The 21,700-nt window shown below is 36.8% G+C and overlaps 1 protein-coding gene across 1 annotated transcript in view; it reads left to right on the top strand.

Moving 5' to 3' along the window:
• The window catches only part of LOC117340908, a 60,275-nt gene that overhangs the window by 33,092 nt on the left and 5,483 nt on the right, over positions 1-21,700 (top strand). Inside the window, exons 5-17 of the mRNA XM_033902694.1 lie at positions 796-1,344; positions 7,830-7,846; positions 8,435-8,506; positions 11,189-11,324; positions 11,827-11,893; positions 12,060-12,238; positions 13,418-13,704; positions 14,212-14,489; positions 15,269-15,334; positions 16,591-17,131; positions 17,571-18,647; positions 19,048-19,191; positions 19,931-19,982. Coding sequence (XP_033758585.1) covers positions 796-1,344; positions 7,830-7,846; positions 8,435-8,506; positions 11,189-11,324; positions 11,827-11,893; positions 12,060-12,238; positions 13,418-13,704; positions 14,212-14,489; positions 15,269-15,334; positions 16,591-17,131; positions 17,571-18,243 — 2,865 coding nt within the window. The 3' untranslated portion in view covers positions 18,244-18,647; positions 19,048-19,191; positions 19,931-19,982. The remainder of the gene's footprint in view (positions 1-795; positions 1,345-7,829; positions 7,847-8,434; positions 8,507-11,188; positions 11,325-11,826; positions 11,894-12,059; positions 12,239-13,417; positions 13,705-14,211; positions 14,490-15,268; positions 15,335-16,590; positions 17,132-17,570; positions 18,648-19,047; positions 19,192-19,930; positions 19,983-21,700) is intronic.

Raw genomic sequence — 21,700 nt, forward strand, 5'->3', positions numbered from 1 at the left:
ACACAATATGGTACCGTACATACTCTTATAAACACAATATGGAGACATCTTATGAAAACTTATGCCATGAAAGGTTAAATGCTGTCACCAATCCTTTTCCAGGCCTCTTTTGTGTGTGTGACATTTTGTTAGGTATTTTCTCATTCACTGTTGTATTGCTGTTTTGATGTTTGCAGTTTTATAATCGATAATCGGATTTCAATATTTGGAAGAATACTGTATTTATATCTGTATTCATATCATTATTTGCTTCAATTCACAATGATGATACATTGAGTTGATTTGAATTGAAAAGACATCGACTGAATTAACATTTATGCTGAGCATGTTTCTGGTAGAAACCAACACCATACACATGTGTTAGTCTGTAGATATACTTGTTGAACTATGTTGTTGAGGCTGTGAATTGAGGTTTTATATAAATACCTTACCTGAACCTTTAACAGCAGAGAATCAGCATGAATCAGGTACTTTGTGAAGCTGTTAACAGTGATATTTTGTGACATTTTACTTCACATTTCAACAAGTTTAAAATGGCTTTGAAGGTGTCGGGAAGGACTGGAAAAACTAGAAAAGGGGTCTTTCAAATTAACATTCATCAACATTAAACAAATCAATCAGGACGTCTCATAACCAAAGTTGATACCATGCTGTAGAGCCTTGAGGGATAAGTCAGCTTTAGATCAGTGACACAGATAAGGACATGTTGTTAAACAGGAAGGCATTAAACAGGAGGGCATAATTACATGCAGTTTTTTGTTGATATTACAATGCTTTCCTATTGTTTGTTATCAGATGGAATCTTTCAAAACTTTGTTGGATGAACAGCAATTGACGCATGATGAACAAGAAAAAGTGTTTGAAAAAATTCGGACAGATCATGAAAAATTGCGTCGTGATTATCTCCAATCAAAAGAGGATTATAATGTGTTAAAACGTGCAAATGCCAATGTAGGTGATGTGAATTTTGACCAAGAAAAGGAGCTTGAAGGGGAATTATTTAGACTTGGAATGAAATTTGATGAAATTCATGAAAAAGTGGATGAGAATAGGCAAAAGAAATCTTCAGAACGACAGCCTTTTCAGAGTAACCGTACACAATCGAATGGTGATATTTCATTGGATAGTAGTGATGTTGAAGGTCGAGCCATAGATCATACCAAAAAGAAAATGGTTAGTGTAATGGCTGGCGATGACCTTGTCAAGCCACAAAAAAATCAGCAGTTTCAGGACACCGTTAATCGTCTGCATGTGGAGTACAGCAACCTAATGGACAGGTACCGCCGACTCAAACAGATGGCACAAACACCTGAACGAGACAAGGAAATAGACAACTTAGTCAAGGTAAGACAAATGTTTGTAATATATGTACAATGTAATATATAATATGTGAACAAGATTGGTTCTGATATTGTGATTTTCGAGCATGAAGAAAAAACTAAAAACACCTACCTGGTAGATGTATTCACAAAACATTCATTCAGTGTGCTACTTGTACTACTTAAAGCCAAAGTTTGTCAGCGCTCTAGCGGTTTCTTGAGGATTTTTTTAACAAGCTTCTCACAATAAAGGACTGTAATATCAGTAAACAAGTTCTAGTATTTTAAGTGGGGGATGAGAGGGGACATGTTGTTTATTAGCTATGTCTGATATTATTTTTATCTACACTTGTTAAGACTGGTACAAGTTACTGATATAAATATAAACCTGTCATAAGGTTGCTCTCCCACCTTACTTAATACAGCTGACATGTTTGATGACCTGGCTTCAGAATGAGGACAAAGTTTACAATGTAACTTATTAAATGTTTCCTATTTTATGCCTGAGTAGTAGATACCAAACGTAAAAACCTGTGTGGTAGTTAATGAGTAGTACCGATGATACACCTGTCTTTGGTGACAGGTAAACAATAGGTATGTCGCCCACATACAGGTAACTCATAGCAAGTGGAAGTACCAGGGTAGGCTTATTTCAGGAACTTGGTTGCATATCAACAATTAAACATAAAAATCATTTAACCAAATCAATGCTTGTCTTTGTTAAATCAAACAATGTGGAGTTAGGGGATGGAGGTCTCAGATGGTTTTGATGGTAGATTGTCTGGAAGTGCTGACATTACAGAAAACAGTCATGTTAAACTGCACTACATTATTGACTATCAAAAATGACAATCTGGCTCGTGTCCAAACCTACAGGTATTATGTGTACGAGGACCCACACCTATGGGGGGTCCACGTGTATAGGTACTGCTGCTCTAATAACCCTACAGGTATAGATATAATAAAATAGTATAAAACTGTCTGTCCATCTGTTTTAGATATTGGTGTTGCATGAAATACTTCAGTGAATTCTTTCAAATTTGCCATAATACAGATTGTTGTGCCCTTTAATTTGGTATTTGTAATTGTAGAAACATTTAATTGAGTTATATTGCCCTTTCTATGTTTGTCCTATAAGGATTGTCTAGAACAAAGTATTGTAAACATATTAGGAATAAGATTCATCAGTTTGGTATGAATGATATATAACAAATTTGTTTTGTACACAAACAGAAATTTAAAACTTAATTTGCGACATTTCGAAAACATCTGTTTCCTTTGTCAAGCAAAGAGTACAATAGCCGAGTGTTGGTGTTCTGACCGCTGGAATCGGCTCACTACCCAAAATAGGCTCAGTTAGTGAAGTCATCTGTCAAATTTGTAGCACAGCGTTTCATCGAAATGTACTCTAATACTGTAGGTAGGCAGACGGACAGGTAACATGTTAACCCATTCTGCCCCTTAATATTGGCGGTCAGAACTCCGACTCTCGGCTATTGTACTCGCTTTGCTTGTCAAAGGAAACAGATGTTTTCAAAAGCTCCCAAATTAAGTTTTCAATTTTTGTTTGTGTACAAAACAAATTTTTTATGAATTGCAGACATATATTAGTTGGCTATATGTGAATTACCTTTCTTTCTTAATTTGATGCCAATGTATGTAAGAAGAATTGGTGGTGTTGTAATTAAGCATACATTTGTATCTCTGCTAACTCTAACCATGTGTTGGTGACAATAAAACCTCGATAAACACTACACCCCTGAAATGTTACATAGTGTTCAATTGTATAGTAGTAGACTCATTGATATTTTTAAGCATGTCAATCAGATGTAAATATACTTAATATGTGACAGCCTCTCTGGTATAGTGACTATAACAGAAAACCTTACTGTTTTTGTCAGCTGTTTATTGGGGTTGGAATACAAAGCACTGTATGCTCTGCCCAGTCGTCCTATACACAACCAACATTTTACTTAACTTGGCAGTTTTAGGGTTTGTAGGATAAAGGTAAACTTATAATGTCTTGGCATTTTTTCAAGCTTTATATTGTGTGTGTAAGTGTTTATACATCATTTTAATGGAAGGCCGCTCGACTGAGACGGTTTACAATGATAAGCTTTAGATAATCAATCTACAGGTTCATATAAGAGCATACACAAGTGTGGCATTGTATATATACAGTTATATGTTCATCTTATCCTGGTGTATCCTTTGTAGTCTCGGTCTGATGTATCTTAGTCCAAGAAATGTAATCCAGTATATCATATATAAGTGTAGGGGTGGAAGGGACCAACTGTGTCTACACAAACCTCACTAGGTAAGGACTTCTGACCAGTGTAGGGGGTGGATGAGGTCAAAAATCTTACCCAGCATTGTGGACACAGTTGGTCAATGTAGGGGGTGAATGAGGTCAAAAGTCCTACCCAGAATTGTAGATACAGTTGGTCAATATAGGGGTGGAAAGGGTCAGAAGTCCTACCCAGGATTGTAGACTAAGTTGGTCACTGCAGGGGGTGGAAGGGGTCAGAAGTCCTACCCAGGATTGTAAACACAGTTTGTCAATGTAGGGGGTTGAAAGGGTCAGAATTAAGTCCTACCCAGGATTGTAAACACAGTTTGTCAGTGTAGGGGGTGGAAGGGGTCAAAAGTCCTACCCAGGATTGTAGACACAGTTTGTCAATGTAGAGGGTGGAAGGGGTCAAAAGTCCTACCCAGGATTGTAGACACAGTTTGTCAATGTAGGGGGTTGAAAGGGTCAGAAGTCCTACCCAGGATTGTAGACACAGTTTGTAAATGTAGAGGTTGAAGGGGTCAAAAGTCCTACCCAGGATTGTAGACACAGTTTGTCAGTGTAGGGGGTACGTCCGGTTGAAAGGGTCAGAATTAAGTCCTACCCAAGATTGTAAACACAGTTTGTCAGTGTAGGGGGTGGAAGGGGTCAGAGGTCCTACCAAGGATTGTAGACACAGTTTGTCAATGTAGAGGTTGAAGGGGTCAAAAGTCCTACCCAGGATTGTAAACACAGTTTGTCAGTGTAGGGGGTAGAAGGGGCAAAAAGTCCTACCCAGGATTGTAGACACAGTTTGTCAATGAAGCAAAAAAACTAACTGTTTGATTCAGAAATGTTTTGTAGGAAAATGCATTTCTGAGTTTTTGCCTTTCTTTTCATGAATAGATTTTACACTTGTGTCAGAGAGATATGACTTTTAGTAAACTTGTTAAGTGATTTGATGTCATGTACCTGAAGGCTTGGCAAATTACATTGTTTTTGTCTTGTCTTTTACAGTTCTCACAATTACTAAATTATTATTCAGATAGTAGTATTCTTTACATAGTAAATATATTATTGGTTTGCTGTAACTAAGAAAATGTGGTTCAGAAAAATGTTAGGAACATGCAATATTGGCAATGAATATTTTAAATGTCCGGCTGTTCATTGAATCATAATTCCAAGAGAGTCATTTGTTTTGAAGTACTGAAACCAAAGTTAAGTTAGTTATTAATTAGATGATATATATAACTGTGCACTTAATTAAAGATATAGTCTGTTAATGTAGCACCCATCAGACACCTGTTAATGTAGAACCCATCAGACACCTGTTAATGTAGCACCCATCAGACACCTGTTAATGTAGCACCCATCATGATCAGACACCTGTTAATGTAGCACCCATCATGATCAGACACCTGTTAATGTAGCACCCATCAGACACCTGTTAATGTAGCACCCATCAGACACCTGTTAATGTAGCACCCATCAGACACCTGTTAATGTAGCACCCATCAGACACCTGTTAATGTAGTACCCATCAGACACCTGTTAATGTAGAACCCATCAGACACCTGTTAATGTAGCACCCATCAGACACCTGTTAATGTAGCACCCATCAGACACCTGTTAATGTAGAACCCATCAGACACCTGTTAATGTAGAACCCATCAGACACCTGTTAATGTAGAACCCATCAGACACCTGTTAATGTAGCACCCATCAGACACCTGTTAATGTAGCACCCATCAGACACCTGTTAATGTAGCACCCATCAGACACCTGTTAATGTAGCACCCATCAGACACCTGTTAATGTAGCACCCATCAGACACCTGTTAATGTAGCACCCATCAGACACCTGTTAATGTAGAACCCATCAGACACCTGTTAATGTAGCACCCATCAGACACCTGTTAATGTAGAACCCATCAGACACCTGTTAATGTAGAACCCATCAGACACCTGTTAATGTAGCACCCATCAGACACCTGTTAATGTAGCACCCATCAGACACCTGTTAATGTAGCACCCATCAGACACCTGTTAATGTAGCACCCATCAGACACCTGTTAATGTAGCACCCATCAGACACCTGTTAATGTAGCACCCATCAGACACCTGTTAATGTAGCACCCATCAGACACTATGAGACCACAGTGTTTGTTCCCACACTTTATGGAGACACAGTGGAATGAATACCTATGATCGTATCTGTTTATCAAACCTTTGTTTGAATTAAAACCCTGTTACATGTTTAGCTTGACACACTTTGATACATTGATGTTTGTATTCTGTCAGTGTGTGTAATTTCCTTTATATTTTGGAAACACACACATTTCCGACTATAAACTACACATATACTGTTAAGTGTCACCTTAAGGATCACTGGGACAGCAGTATCAGTCAGTTATCAATGTTGTCATCCAGACAAAGATTTTTTGGCAATAACTTGTTCTCTTATGGCCATCTAACTGAAATTCCAGACATTGCATAAAAGTGATTGCTTTATATATAAGGTTCAAAGATCAAAGGTCAAGGTCACCATTGTTATATTAGAAAGTTGATTTTGAATCTTTCATCCATTTGTATGGACTGCTTGTGTTCTGTTAATATAACATTCATTTCTCAAACCTGAAGTTGAACTTGTTCAGTTCTGAGTCGTTTATATTTGCTCCTAGGCCTGTCCCCATCACCTTGTCAAGAGATGTTTGAGCATATCTATCCCTAGTCATTGGTTGAAATGGTCACTAAGTGTTGAGTTTCCCTGGTACCTGAGTTTTGAGAATGGTATTGAGAGTCTCTGATACCAGAGTTTTGAGAATGGTATTGAGAGTCTCTGATACCAGAGTTTTGAGAATGATATTGAGAGTCTCTGATACCAGGGTTTTGAGAATGGTATTGAGAGTCTCTGATACCAGAGTTTTGAGAATGGTATTGAGAGTCTCTGATACCAGAGTTTTGAGAATGATATTGAGAGTCTCTGATACCACGGTTTTGAGAATGGTATTGAGAGTCTCTGATACCAGAGTTTTGAGAATGATATTGAGAGTCTCTGATACCACGGTTTTGAGAATGGTATTGAGAGTCTCTGATACCAGAGTTTTGAGAATGATATTGAGAGTCTCTGATAACAGAGTTTTGAGAATGATATTGAGAGTCTCTGATACCAGAGTTTTGAGAATGATATTGAGAGTCTCTGATACCACGGTTTTGAGAATGATATTGAGAGTCTCTGATACCAGAGTTTTGAGAATGATATTGAGAGTCTCTGATACCAGGGTTTTGAGAATGGTATTGAGAGTCTCTGATACCAGAGTTTTGAGAATGGTATTGAGAGTCTCTGATACCAGAGTTTTGAGAATGATATTGAGAGTCTCTGATACCAGAGTTTTGAGAATGATATTGAGAGTCTCTGATACCAGAGTTTTGAGAATGATATTGAGAGTCTCTGATACCACGGTTTTGAGAATGGTATTGAGAGTCTCTGATACCAGAGTTTTGAGAATGATATTGAGAGTCTCTGATACCACGGTTTTGAGAATGGTATTGAGAGTCTCTGATACCAGAGTTTTGAGAATGATATTGAGAGTCTCTGATACCACGGTTTTGAGAATGGTATTGAGAGTCTCTGATACCAGAGTTTTGAGAATGATATTGAGAGTCTCTGATACCAGAGTTTTGAGAATGATATTGAGAGTCTCTGATACCAGAGTTTTGAGAATGATATTGAGAGTCTCTGATACCACGGTTTTGAGAATGATATTGAGAGTCTCTGATACCAGAGTTTTGAGAATGGTATTGAGAGTCTCTAATACCAGAGTTTTGAGAATGGTATTGAGAGTCTCTAATACCAGAGTTTTGAGAATGGTATTGAGAGTCTCTAATACCAGAGTTTTGAGAATGGTATTGAGAGTCTCTGATACCAGAGTTTTGAGAATGGTATTGAGAGTCTCTAATACCAGAGTTTTGAGAATGGTATTGAGAGTCTCTGATACCAGGGTTTTGAGAATGGTATTGAGAGTCTCTGATACCAGAGTTTTGAGAATGGTATTGAGAGTCTCTGATACCATGAAAATTCAGTTGATGGTGTCAGACTTTCTGTATTTACCTTGGTAAATTGTGACTTTCCTTCCATGGGACATTTCAGGATCACCTATTTTACACAGAGTAAAAACATTTATCTTCTCTGCATTTGAACCACTGTATAATGCAACATGGTTTTTTTCTTCTATTTTTCAGAAATTGAAAGCACATCTGTAATTCTGAGCCAGAAATATTCAAGATGCCTAAAGAATTGCAAGAAAGGTAATTTATGTTTTCTTATTTGATAGGAAGAATCTCAAAACCTTCAGTATCAGTTAAGATTCTCTTACAAGATAACTTTTAATCAAGACAAGGAACACATTTTATTTGTGATACATTTGTTTCCTTAACCTGGGATACCATTGTTTATTTGTTTGTTGCAAGACTACTTAAATTAATACACATTTAATAATATCAAATAAAACATCACAGGAACCTTCGTTGATTTAAATACTTCTACTTTCGTGATGACACTATAAGTGCGCGATAAAACATGGACAACGTTATGTCAAGGTCAGGTCCCCACTTCACAGCCCCAAATATGGAGGCTGAACCACTGGATCAGAAACCCACCTCATGATTTAAACCATAACTGAACCACTGGACCAGAAACCCACCTCATGATTTAAACCATAACTGAACCACCGGATCATAAACCCACCTCATGATTTAAACCATAACAGAGATCAATACTAATTAGTAATTACGGCCAGACTTGTAATGACTAGGCAAGTTTTTCTATTGATTTCCCATGATTGCAGTCAAGGCCTAGAGATCTCATTTGCCTCTGATGTAAGCCAAACAGGTAGTGATTTAGACGATGAACCGGCCAGGTAAATTATTGTCAAATGTTTCACTGGATTGCACAACACTGGTTACCTCCCCTTCCTGATTCACTGATGTTGTTTGGTCATGTGACAGCAGATTGACCATTGCTATGCAGCTTTCAATCTGGTGGTAGTAATACTGTTGTGGAATGAAAGGTCAAGGGTCATTTTCTGTTGTCAGCACTTGTTATCTCCCTTTAAACTTCTGTTCCTTGTCTTGTTATTTGACATTGAAACATTGTATCAGAACACAGCAGGCATTGCCTTCAGGAAGAAACTTGTATAAGTTAATTTGATTGATACAGGTGGTGATACATATGAATTCAGATGTGCTCACAAATGTCTATTCAATTTACTCTATTACGTAGCTAGATTATGAAATATTTATTAGTGAAGTTGAAAAAAAAAAGAGTTATCCATGGTATATATTAACCTTCATATGACAAGAGGTCTTGCAATACAGTAAATATGTACAATTTGTAATTGTTTGGGAATTGATTTACTTAACCCAACTTTAAAAAACATTGATCATACAAAATGTAATTTTGTGTTGAACATTCATGCATGTTTAAATATTCAATTCTGATTTTACCCCCAAAGTCCATACAGAAGGAAGAAGTAAGCTGCTCTCCATTTCTGTGCCTGCTTCCTTATAGAATAGAATTACCACTAGTCTCATTATTTATATCATCTATAGGACTTTGCTGACTTTCGTGAACTATTGCACATCTTTTTTAGAAGTCCATGTTATATAAACATTTGTTGACTGTTGCTCGAGATGTTCCAAACAATGAAAACAAGAAATTAATTCAGGAATTGATTTAGGAAATTAAAAACATATGAAATAGATAATTAATAGAGTGTGAAACATTCTGAATCCTTCACCTTCCCATTTTTGAAAGAGTTGTTTGTTGTTCTGCACCTTTTGAGATTTTACTTTTGTTAGCTCATTTGTTCTGGGGGCACAGTGGGCCTGTATATGCCATGACACTGTGTTTGTTGTCTGTAGATGTCAGTCTATCACCTATTTCTTTAGAACACTATAAACTAGCTTACCAAATTTTGGTCTGGAACAACTGTAAGTGAATGGGGTAGAGGTACAAGGTCGGAACGGGAAATGGATACAACAAAAACCTTTTCCTTTTCTACAGGTATAGGGATTTTAACTCTTTAGTTGGATATGGTGCATCTGTTGGTGCATGACATGTACTTTAATTGATTCAACAGAAACAGGGTGGGTAAAATACAGGAAATTATCAGGAATATTTCTTCTGTACAGAAGGGATTCTAACCAAATTTCTTGCATATGATCCCTAAAGAATATTTATCAGTATACAGAATATGTATATATCTATATAAAAGGAGGGCATATGGCCCCCTGAAAGCAAAATGAGGCAAACAGAATTTGTAATGAATCATCCTTGGGAAATCTGATGTTCTAAACGAAAGTCCTCTTGGTAATGAGATACAAAGCTTAGAAAGGTAAATATTTGTAATAGTGCTATAAATGAAGTTGCTTTGTCATTGATTGCTGACATTTTCTGGTGAGTGATACAGGCCCTCTGGACCTCTTGTGATTTCTTGTCTCTTTTGTTCCTGTGAGCACAAATCGGAATGAATGAAAAAATCTTTTCTGTTTCAAATGTGTGTCCATCACTACATAGACAGATTGAAATGTAGAGTAGTATATACATGCTACATTTCTGTTAGAGTCTTAATATTTATTTACCTGGTTACTTTAATGATCATCTCAAATCTTTGTGATATAGAGCAAATTGGTATCTCTCTATAGAACGTAGAGCACAATTATATAAGTGCTAGCCCTGTTCGTATGGATATATATATAGGATTCGAAAATCAGAATAGTATGGAATATGTTCGTAAATATACCTGATATTTATTGTAATGTGTTGTAATTATAAATACTATTATTACTTTATTGAACATTGTAGTCAACATCCATTGTTCTTATCATTATTGTTTCCATCATTTATATTGTGAAAATAGAAGTGTGTCCATCATTGTTGCTTTACTTATTTACTTGTTTCTTAGATTTTTGAAATCTAAATATAAGCCCAATAAAAAGTAAAAAGTACTTGAATAAGTATAAACAGATTCTGAAGAGCAATTAAGTTTACTGTACATTCCAGGGTTCCATTGTTGTGATGTTAAAGTACGGTCAAACCTGCTCAAAAAATATTTTGTAAAAACAAAAGCCTGTCTGTAAAGGTCACCTGTTTTTATTCTCAATGAGTCACAATTAATTGTATATGAACCTTTTATAAAGATCACCTGCTTACAAAGGGCACTTCTTTACTCCCTAGTGGCCTTTCTAGACAGGTCTGACTGTACACATGTTTATAATGTTTTAGAGAAGTCTGAGGAATCGTAATAAATATAGATAATACGTTTTGCATAAAACTATTACTAGTAACTGTATTATTAATGATTGATTGACAGAGTTTATGCTATTTGTTCCATCTTTGACATAAATAGATATTCTCTTGTTTAATTTCATCCTTGAAAATCAATAGATGTTTCTTTTTAAATGTGGATTGTTAACGTTTTCAGATGTTGTACATATGAAGAAAGAAGGTCGATAGAATTATGACTTGAATTTTAAGATATCAATAATGTTGATAGGTGTTCCAATTAAAAACTTATCATTTCATTGAATTCTCACAACAGGTGGGAACAACTTCAGGAGAGAGACGAGGATGGGAGGCGAATGTCAGTTGCCTCCCCTGCCATGGGACGGCGCCCCAGCCAACAGGTGCAACAGCATGAACAGATGGCCAGTGTCCATAACCATTCATTTACCAGGGTAGGTATTAGGTCATTTCAAATGGAATCATTAAATTTCAAATGTGTTCTTCTTAATGATAATATCAGACTTTGACTATACTTCTTTTCATTTTCATTTGTTGAAAAAAGGAAACAAACTGAAAAAAGGAAACAAACTTAAAAAAAAAAAACAATTACAAAAAAATGTATTAGAATTAAGTTATAATAAAAATCAAAGTGGGACATTTTAAGATATGGATGCTGCTGTATATGATAGCTCCATTACTTACATCTAATTAATTGTGGTGATCTACAAGACAACAGACACTCTGAAATATTAATGAATGTTGGATTCATCTAAGGTCAAGGTCAAATCCCTGAGTGGCTAGTAGTAAGGTGTTTTATATATCCAGCTTTTGTATCCACGTGAAAGCCTTTTTTATCTCTTAACTTTGTGACTTTTACTGGAACTGGGACTTGGGTGGACATTTTAATAAATCTAATGAATCTAATGCTCCATATGGCTTATTGTCTGTTACTAGGGACGAGATACACCAACCAGTTCCCATAACTGGTCCATGGACAGGTCCTACTCGGAATACAACGGAGGTAAGTGTGGTGAGGTCACCCTGTCACTGCTTGTAAGCAAAAATTCTGAACAGCTGAGATTTTATTTGTTACATACACATAATGTTCACAACACATTGATGATCAAGTGAACCTTATAATTATATATATCTGAAGTTTGTCAGTTTCACTGTCTTTGTCTCCACAGACACACCTCGTGGCCTACCCAGGGACAACAGCCTACATCAGTCTAGCAGCATCAGCAGCAGTCGTAGCAGCCTGTGTTCACGTGGGACCCCACGGGATCCAGACAGAAACTCCCCCAACCCCAGGCTCCCCCGACCCCGCAGGCACGACCACCCTGACAGGAAACACGGACTCAAAAAGGTGAGTTGTCTCCCCTTATTAGGAAAGGTGTGAATAATTTGAATTGGGTCTCATTCAAATAAAATTGAAAAAACCAATTACATGCAAGTTTTTACTGGAATCATCTATAATACAATACATTTGTATAACAATTTTAACCATGACTGAGATCTAATGAAATTTTATGTATAATTCAAAAGCTGAAAACATACATTCATAAGCTGATTAAACATGCTGTCAATACTTAACACCACATTGAATTCTGGTGTAATTCAGAAACAAACTCTAATTCTGTCACAAATCTTTCCTTTTACTGTATTGATAAGAAAATCTGTATGATGTGTTTGTAGTTTATGAAACGATGGCAGTGGCAGGTTTGAAATGTTTATAGATTATAAATAACAACTAATGCTACTGTTGTCTCCTACACAACCTCTGTTATCACTTGGACATCCACTCGCAAAACTAAACCACAAGTTCTGTTTTCACAATGTCGTGTCTTTAATTGATGGCTCAACACATGCAAGTTAATAGAAAATTAGTATCTATGGAAACATGTTACCCTGTACCTGGGTGGTGTTGTAGGTTTAATGTTTGGATATATTTGAGTGTAATCTGCAGTCTCTTGCACTTGTGATGATGACATTTGCTGAATCTGCACTATTTCTCCATCTCTGGAGATCTGAGCATGTTCGACACACTTTATCCTACAGGGTTACCTCACAGTTTGTTCTTTTTGTATTGGTCTGTAGGTGGATACAGAGGTTTTATATAAAAGATAATATTTTACAGTTTATCTGTTAAGGAATAGTGTATAATTTACATTAAAAATATACATAATGTGAAAATTTGGGAGAATACATTTTAAACATTCTACAATTGGAATTATAATGGTCTCAAAGTCACAAAACTGTTCAAGAGTCATAGTTAAATAATTGTACTGTCAAAATTTTAAGATTTATTTATATTTTGCCGATTTTATCTTCAAAACATGAACTAAAAAATGACTATGTAGAATTATGATTATGAATATTAACAATACCTTAATAAAAAAGCATATCCTTAAGATATATTAAAATAATGTGAATTATCAGTGTATTAATGTAGATGTGTACCGTACAGTCCTGATACTCAACATCACAGAGGGACTAATCTGATCCATATGAATTATAAAAGATTAATCTTTATTTGTCCTGACAGAGACCGGAGGCAGGAAGTCTCAGTAGTCTTGGTGACAGTGGTATATCGGAGCATGACAACACTAACGGAGGCGGAGCCACTGCTGGCAATCTGTCCAGCCTCCCTGGTCCAGGAAAATTCAAGCAAATGACAAAACAAAGAAATGCTCCTGATGCCGACAGTGGTTTTATTGGTTCAATGGTAGGGTCAGAGGTCAGTCAGATGTCATCACGGCAACAGCAACTGCAGCAACAGGACCAAGCCCAACCTTCATTACGGTTACGACACCAAGCAGATACTGATGAAAGGTTGGATTTCGTTGGTTTACAAGTTATCTCAAATTCTTATGTTTTCATCTTATTTCTGTATTTTTAAAGCATTTTTTCTGCATCTTGATAATTCTAGTATTTTCCCACAAAATATCATTTAAGATGGGCATATGATTTAAACTTATTATTTTGTATCAAATCTTTGAGAAGATACTTGTAAATCATGTGTGAATTATCATGTCATTGTAGACATCCATTATATTTTAATTAAATATCTCAAAAGTTATTATCATAGTACATCATTGTAATTATAACTTAATGGGTGTACTTACACGGACATATACAGATCACTATAATATACTATTATCCAGTGGCTGATTTGGTTACCCATGTGAAAGACTGTCTTAGTAATTAAGAAATCTATTAATCAACCTAAAATGTTGATATTAATCCCAGTGTGTGTACATATCTAGGTATTATTTCAGTTTATAGTTTTTATTCTGAAATAACGTTGACAATTTTTAAAAGTTATTTTGTCTATAACAGACCAAGGTCAAGATCACGTGACATGGATACAGCTTCAGTTACAAGTTCAAGGTCAGCCAGGTCTGGGAGATCAAGACAGGATGACCGACCTTCATCTCGAGGGTCACTGAGGTCAGGAAGTAGGAGAGATATGACTACGGATATGAGTCGAGATTTCACAGATGATAGTTACACCCTGACGGAAAGTGATGTGAGTTTCGACTCTTCCCAGGTTTCTCGTCGTAGCAGACAACGACCTCGCAGTATGGTGGAGGCCTCTATACAGGAAGAAGAAGAAGGTGAGTGTTAAAGGTCACTTGGAGAGAGGCTGAGGGAAAATGTCTTTGCTCAGGAGGAATATCAACCCATTTAATGTAAATTGTTCTGTCTATCTCAGAGACAACCATCATCTGAAGTATGCTAATGGCGATATAAGGACTTTGAGTCTGTCCCCTTAAAACCAATACAATGTACTGGTAGATACATACATTATAATATATACCTGTATGGTGATGGTGAACAACTATCAAGTCCGGTGTTAGGAGAAGGGCAATAAGTATATAATGGAACATCATTGTGTGGTACAGTAAACTAGGTTGATGACTGGTGACCAGCTCGTTGATTTCATTAGCTCCCCATTCCTCCTATAAACTAGAGTTACAGCCCTTTGTTTACTGTGTGTTATCTTGTCTAAATTTGATGAACTATGTCATCCACATTGCCATTTTTTGTATGTGAACACTTCTTGGGAGAGTAGAATGTCATTCATTGGATTATCTGCTCAATTATGGTTGACCACCATAAGACTACAATTTCTTATAATAAAATTTTATACTGAGTTATGGCCCTTTGTTCTTTACATTTATGTCTGAATAGATAAGATTTGATAAGGGACCAGTGATTTTTAAATACAACAATGCAATCTTGAACAAGTTTGTCTTCCTTTTTCTGTCTGGCTTCTTTTATAATAATAATGTATTTGACTTTCTGTTCCTATACAATAGTTATTAGTTAAGAGATCTATCACTGATATCTAAACAAGTTAATACCTCTATGTCTACTTAACATTTCTTCACAGGTGGAGATACATTAAGATCTGAGGAGAAAGCCACGGTTAATTTGGGTTGGCTAGCTGACTTGAGGGGTTAGATCTCTACCCACCATTGTTTGTGTTGTGTGTTTGTAGGCTCAATCATAGAGTTTGTGTATCCTCTTTATTACTGCCCTTATATCCAACAGTTATGTTGCTATTTTTCAGTGTGGGTTTGAAACTCCTCATTTATGTTTGTAAATATTCATTTACATTTTGTTTGTACCTCTGTTGCCAGTATTTATGATTAAGTTATTGTAATATGTATCTCAATAAAAAGTTAATCATTCACATACCAACCCCTCCCTACTGTATATATAATTATATTTTATCTTGTTTACAAATGTACAACCTCCTATACTTTGTTGTATATAGCTAAATTTATTGTATTGTTACATTGTAAGTAAACTTTTGTAGCCTTTTTAATCAAACTGTGTTGTTGAGTTTTATACCACCCCCCCCCCCCCCCCCCCCCCCCCCTATCCACCTTCCATGCCTTTTTGCTAAGTTTATATACAGACTTTAGATAAGCCTAGCTATATAATTATTATAATATACTTTATCAAGGTTCATCTTCAGTTATGTATAGTGCCAGAATTTTGCTTTGTCTTTACATGATAATCATCATTTATGATTATTTCATCAAATAATTTACCTTTGATACCCAGAATCAAATATTATTATTTTCATTTAATAATTAGAGTGATATTGTTTGATCAAAACAAAAACTTTATGGATCTTAAAGTCAGAGATCTTGTCTTAGAACTTTCAGTTAAAAATGCTCTCTGTTTTACTATTTAAGTGGTAATTGCCACTTTACATTAACGATTGTTTTTTTTTGTTTTTTTTTCTGGAGAAAAATATGAATGTTATGAAGTTTATACAAGGATACATGATGGATTTGAGATTTAAACAAGCTCTTGATCAAGAAAATATATTCAAGTTGAAATGAACTGTTCATTAAAAAGAAAAGAACTGCTAGTCTGACTCAAGACTCTGGTTTGTACAGAGTACTCCTACATTTGTGATTATATACAAATGCCAGATTTGATGACAAGAATAAAGAAAGCTACTGTCTGACAAAGTAGACTATGTAGAGTAACAAATACAGCCGTTAAGTCATTGATGAAGTCTATACTAACAAAGCCTTATCTTCAGTGTAGGGAACGGGTGATCAGTACATTGTTACAGTATGGAAGTATAGCTTCCTGTAAGTTAATAGTTAGAAATATTTACATTTTTTTTACCAGGTAAAATTCTATCAATATTTTGTAAAACCAATGGTAATATTTTTTCTCTTCCTCTGACAGGACGTCCTCCAGCCACTCCCAGACAACAGCAAACAAAACAAAGTCAAAAGTCACGAGTAGAACCTCATCAACCAATCATTCGTACCCCTGGCAAACCTGCCAAGTCAAAAGCGGATGTCTCCAGATCATCATTAAACATATCTGGGGAACACCTTACACCACGAGCTACACCCAATGTCAGTTTTAATGAAAGCCAGGATGTCTTTTTATCAGGGGAAGACACCCCAAGGCAGGAAGCTCAGGAAATTTACAGGGAAGAGCCAAAAGTAGAGGCACAAAAACCTGCCACTGTAACCAGGCAATCACAAAAACATCGCCGCCCACAGACACCACCAGTGGCCAAGGTTGAGAGACCACCTACTCCAGGGGCCAAAGGTAAGGAGGTCAGTGGAGGTCACCGAGGAAACATGAAGACCCAAGAAAGACCAACTGAACAGACAAGACCCAAGGTGATGGAGGACAGAAGTGTCGGTTCAGACAGTGATGACACTTTGGAAGGATCTGAGGCAGCTACAGTGGCAACTAAGGCATCAGAAGGAAGGTAAGGATTAAACTGTTTTCTTTGGTCCTATAATTCTCACAGGATCTAATCAATATATTCCACTGTGAGGATATTAACCTTTTATACAACAGAGCTACATAAATTGTTGCAAGTTAAAATGATCAATCGTGTTTTTTAATCTGGTAGCACAGATTTTTGTGATATTCATAGTAATGTCAAATAAAACAACGTCATTTAGTGACAATGTCATGAACATTGTTCTTCATGTTACTACACCAATGGGAGAATTATGATCTGATAACTTTTCATTTTGTTTGGTAAGGTTATATAGTGACAATGCAGAGCAAATGGAAATATAACATTGTATCTCTCTGGAAAGATTAAAGGGAGATAACCCAAGAAACATTTTCAAGAATAAGAATATCTAATAACATTCATGCTGCCGTTCACATCTCATCTTAAAATGACTTTATTCCAGTGAGAAATTCCGGATTCTACAGGATGAGATTGGTCGACTCAGGGATGAATTCCAAAAGGCAACAGAACAGCAACGCCACCAGATGATACAACAGCACCAACAACACACCCAACCACAGCCACCACAACCTCCACAACAACAACAGCAGCAGGACGATTATCATTTCTTTGACCCTACAGAGGATGCCTACGCTTTCATGAGAGGTCCTCGTAGAAGAGCAAATTCTTTCTCAGGAGCAGGCGTAAGAGATTGGGATGATTGGTGGAAGTACCCCCTAAATAACCCCAACGATGGAGCGGAGATACCTCTGGGTTATGCTGCAGCAGATTCATATGCCACACCAAGGAGACAAGCGGCAGCGGCCGCTGCTGCAACAGCTGCTGCATTGGAAACAGGTCAAGAGGTACGCCCTAGGGGTCGACATCGTATCAGAAAAAAGTATCGCAAGACAACTTCAGAGAATGCAGCGCAGACACAAGCTGGTTATGAATCTGATCAGTCACCAACAAGAGCCACAGCCTCTACTGTCACTGATGACCAGTTGTATAATTATTATTTGCCACGATACCAGCACCCTACTCAGGTGGCAGCCACTCCACAGCAGGGCACACAGAGGGCAGCAAGGTACAGCTCCCAGCCGAACCTCTACTATGCAGCCTATCCCACAGCCTAATACCCAGCCCCAAGTGTATGCAGCACCACCACAACCCACCCAAACTCAGCAATACACACCCAGAACTGCCAACTATTCCACCCCCATCTCCTGCTGGGTTATGGTCTCAGAGCACGGCAGCAGCCACAACATAGGATTCCCTCATCACCACAGCAACAGCGCACTTATTCTTATGATGACATAGATGTCCAAGGTCACGGTCACACTTACCAACAAGCACCTGTAGCCTATATCCTGACCGATCAGGTGCCGACAGCCACTGAGCCGGTGTATGAGACAGCGGTGGATAGTGCTGTTTGTCCACTGTGTGGAGGGGTAGGTTACCACACCCATACTGAACAGGAGGCAGCACCCCAGACAGCAACACCCGCAGTCGTGTACACACTACCACAGCCAGTCAGAAGGTAATTCCTCTTAAACTATCTGATGAGTTATCAGCAAATTAACAATAATGTCCATGATTTTTTCTATCTCGTGTATACAAAGTCACAGTATATATCACTTTCACACAGAGTCAAAGTAATAGACACATACTTTATGACAATTAGGTAATCTAAAGAGTGTAATTGGCATCATTATTGTCACCAAACATGTCCACTGAATTGACAATGTGAATGAAATTTGAAAAATACACTGAAACGAAGTCTAGTGCTAAGAGGTTTCATGAAATGTAGCAATGTCAGGATAAGTGAACACAATTATCAGACATCTATACATAAAGTAACAGGCATATTGTCATTTCCACTGAAGGTTGATCTATCTGTTGGGGGTTTCATAGTTATTTTCCTTTATTTCTCTGAGAAGGTCGAGACCAAGACCAAGATCAAAATCGGCTACCAGGTTGCGCCACTACTCCCCTGAAGGAAGAAGGCGGTCACGCTATCTTGTCAGAGAGTATCGTAGTGAGAGTGAGAGTGCTGAGTCAGAGGAAGAGATGTATCACAGAAGGTAAGCAGTAAAAACACTTCATACAAATAACTTCTTTCAAACAAAGTTTTTAGCTGACTGGGACGAAGTCCAGGGGAACTGTTGCTATACCCCTGGCGTTGCCATCAGTGTCGGCTGTAGACAGCTAGATTAAAGTTTTTTTTATAAAACAGTGTTGTGTCAATACTAGTGAGGATCGATGCAGCTTAGATATTTGACATATGTTTTTTCCTTGTGACAAAGTTTTTCCACTGGTATTACTTTTGCGGACCTGCTGACCTTGACCATAACCTTTGATCTACTTTTAAGAAAACTTTAACCTTAGCCACAGTATGTTAACTATTCGAGATAGGGCTTTCATATTCAACTTGTGTGTTCCTTGTGACAAGACCTAGGGCTTTCATATTCAACTTGTGTGTTCCTTGTGACAAGACCTTTCTATTGGTACATGTAGTACATTTGCAGACCTGCTGACCTTGACCATGACCTTTGACCTACTTTTAAAAAACTATTTCATAATTTCAACCCACCTGACAAGCTATAGTCTTCTGACAACTCTTCTTAAAAGGATATTCTTATACCGGTACATATTTTACTTCATGGAAATCGGGTCCAAAAATCTTATTTCAGAACAAGCCTTTTAGGGAAGTATATTTTTGTTCGAAATCTATTCAAAATCGAATGTTTTAATGTATTATTGTTAAGATATAGTTTTTGATACCGATTTTAACACATATTGTGAATTATGAACTTTGAATAGGAGCAGAAGTTCAGATAGGAGGAGAAGAAGACCTGCTCGACGATACAGAAAGGTAAAAAATGGTGACCATGGTAGCCCCAGCCATGGTGACTGTGGTGATGGTGTCTGCACTGCTGTCGAGACTAACCCGCCTAACAATGACTCTGATGAAGGGGTACGTCAGTCCGTTCAGACCGTACAGATAGCAGTTACTCTTCGCTCACAGAATAAGGGTCAGTCGGCATCCAGAAAAATGACCTAGTTTCAGACGTAGAAATTCCCAAATATTTCAAAGCCAATATTCCTGTATTAACAGCTATGAGATGAGTTTTAGATTCGGTATCTGATAGTTACTAATGTTGAGTTAGATGCATGTAAAGTTTGATCAATCATTTATACCCAGTACTTATTGCCAGCGATCAGTTACTGGTAGGCCTATTTGATAGATTACCTTATAGAGATACCAAAATGAAGAAAATAAGCAGTGAATTATGAGTGAATATCTCCTTCATTAGGGTCTGTGTAACCTATGTACCACCTGTAGTCTATATAAATGTAGCATGTTCTATACACTCCAATGTTTCTCCTCTTAATTACATAATCTATTCTGTCTATCTGATTACTGTTAATCACCTAGCATACTTGGCCCTTTTATCAAAATTCCTTAACTTAAGAAAATTCCTTAACAAAAAATTTGCAAAGGAAAGCATTATTGTTTTAAAGAAAAAATCTTAATGAAGGATCTTTTCTTAAATTATGGAATATTGATGAAGTTTGGGCCAGATTTTATTATCTGGGCATGCTGGATGCTTGGATATGATGGATAGATTATGCCTTTATATCCTCGATCCATTTCCCTGATCCCCAAAGACATGCATCAAACTTCAACGTATATATAGAGATATTTCTTCTGGGTTCTAAGAACACCATCATGTGATGTATAGGTCACTGTGACCTATGTTGCTGCTTCACTGAATATATAGTGTTGCATTTTCAGTTTAGTTTTATTTTTTGAAAAAAAACTGGGGCTATACATGTACATGTATATTTATTAAATATTTTCTAGATAGGATCAGCCCTAAAATTCATGTAATGTATAGTTCTTCCCGTTAAATAAATGAAAAGTTACATACAATACAATCTAGGTGATTTACGGTGTCTGTAATCCTTCTGTGTATGTTAACCAGTGTCACACTTGCTGTCTACTCACTTCTTACATTTTCTGTCTGATTCTTACCCAGAGTTCTCTACAGTTGCGGATCCAATGGAAAAGGGGGTTGTATGCATCATATTTTGTTTTTCAACATGTGTTAAAAAAGTTTAAAATATGTCATAGTTTTTAAATTCAAAGCCCAAAGTTGAACCCCTCTTGGTTATAAAATTAAGGATCCGCCCCTGTCACCTCTATTGCACCATGTCTCTACATATATGTATTACTTGTGTCTGTGTTTTACCCTAGAGTTTTTATACTTATGACTGATACATATAGTTAACATGTTGTTTGTATATCTATTCATAATTACAGTATAAAACTTATCTGAGAAGTTTGTTGAGTGTTTGTAATCCCGGATTTTTTGTGTAATGAATTATGATACTCTCCATATAAATGTGTTATACATTATCATAATTTAATATAATTCATACTTTAATATTGTGTTTTTATTGGTAATCAATCCGCACAAGTTATATAACTTATACATACTTTTTACTGTACCTGAGTAATTAAAGTGAAGAAAATCAATGCTGTATCACCTCATACTATATAAATTAATTGATTGACATGTTTTGTTG

This window comes from Pecten maximus, chromosome 2 (genome assembly GCF_902652985.1).
Source record: "Pecten maximus chromosome 2, xPecMax1.1, whole genome shotgun sequence".
In the NCBI taxonomy this organism is placed as follows: Eukaryota; Metazoa; Mollusca; class Bivalvia; order Pectinida; family Pectinidae; genus Pecten; species Pecten maximus.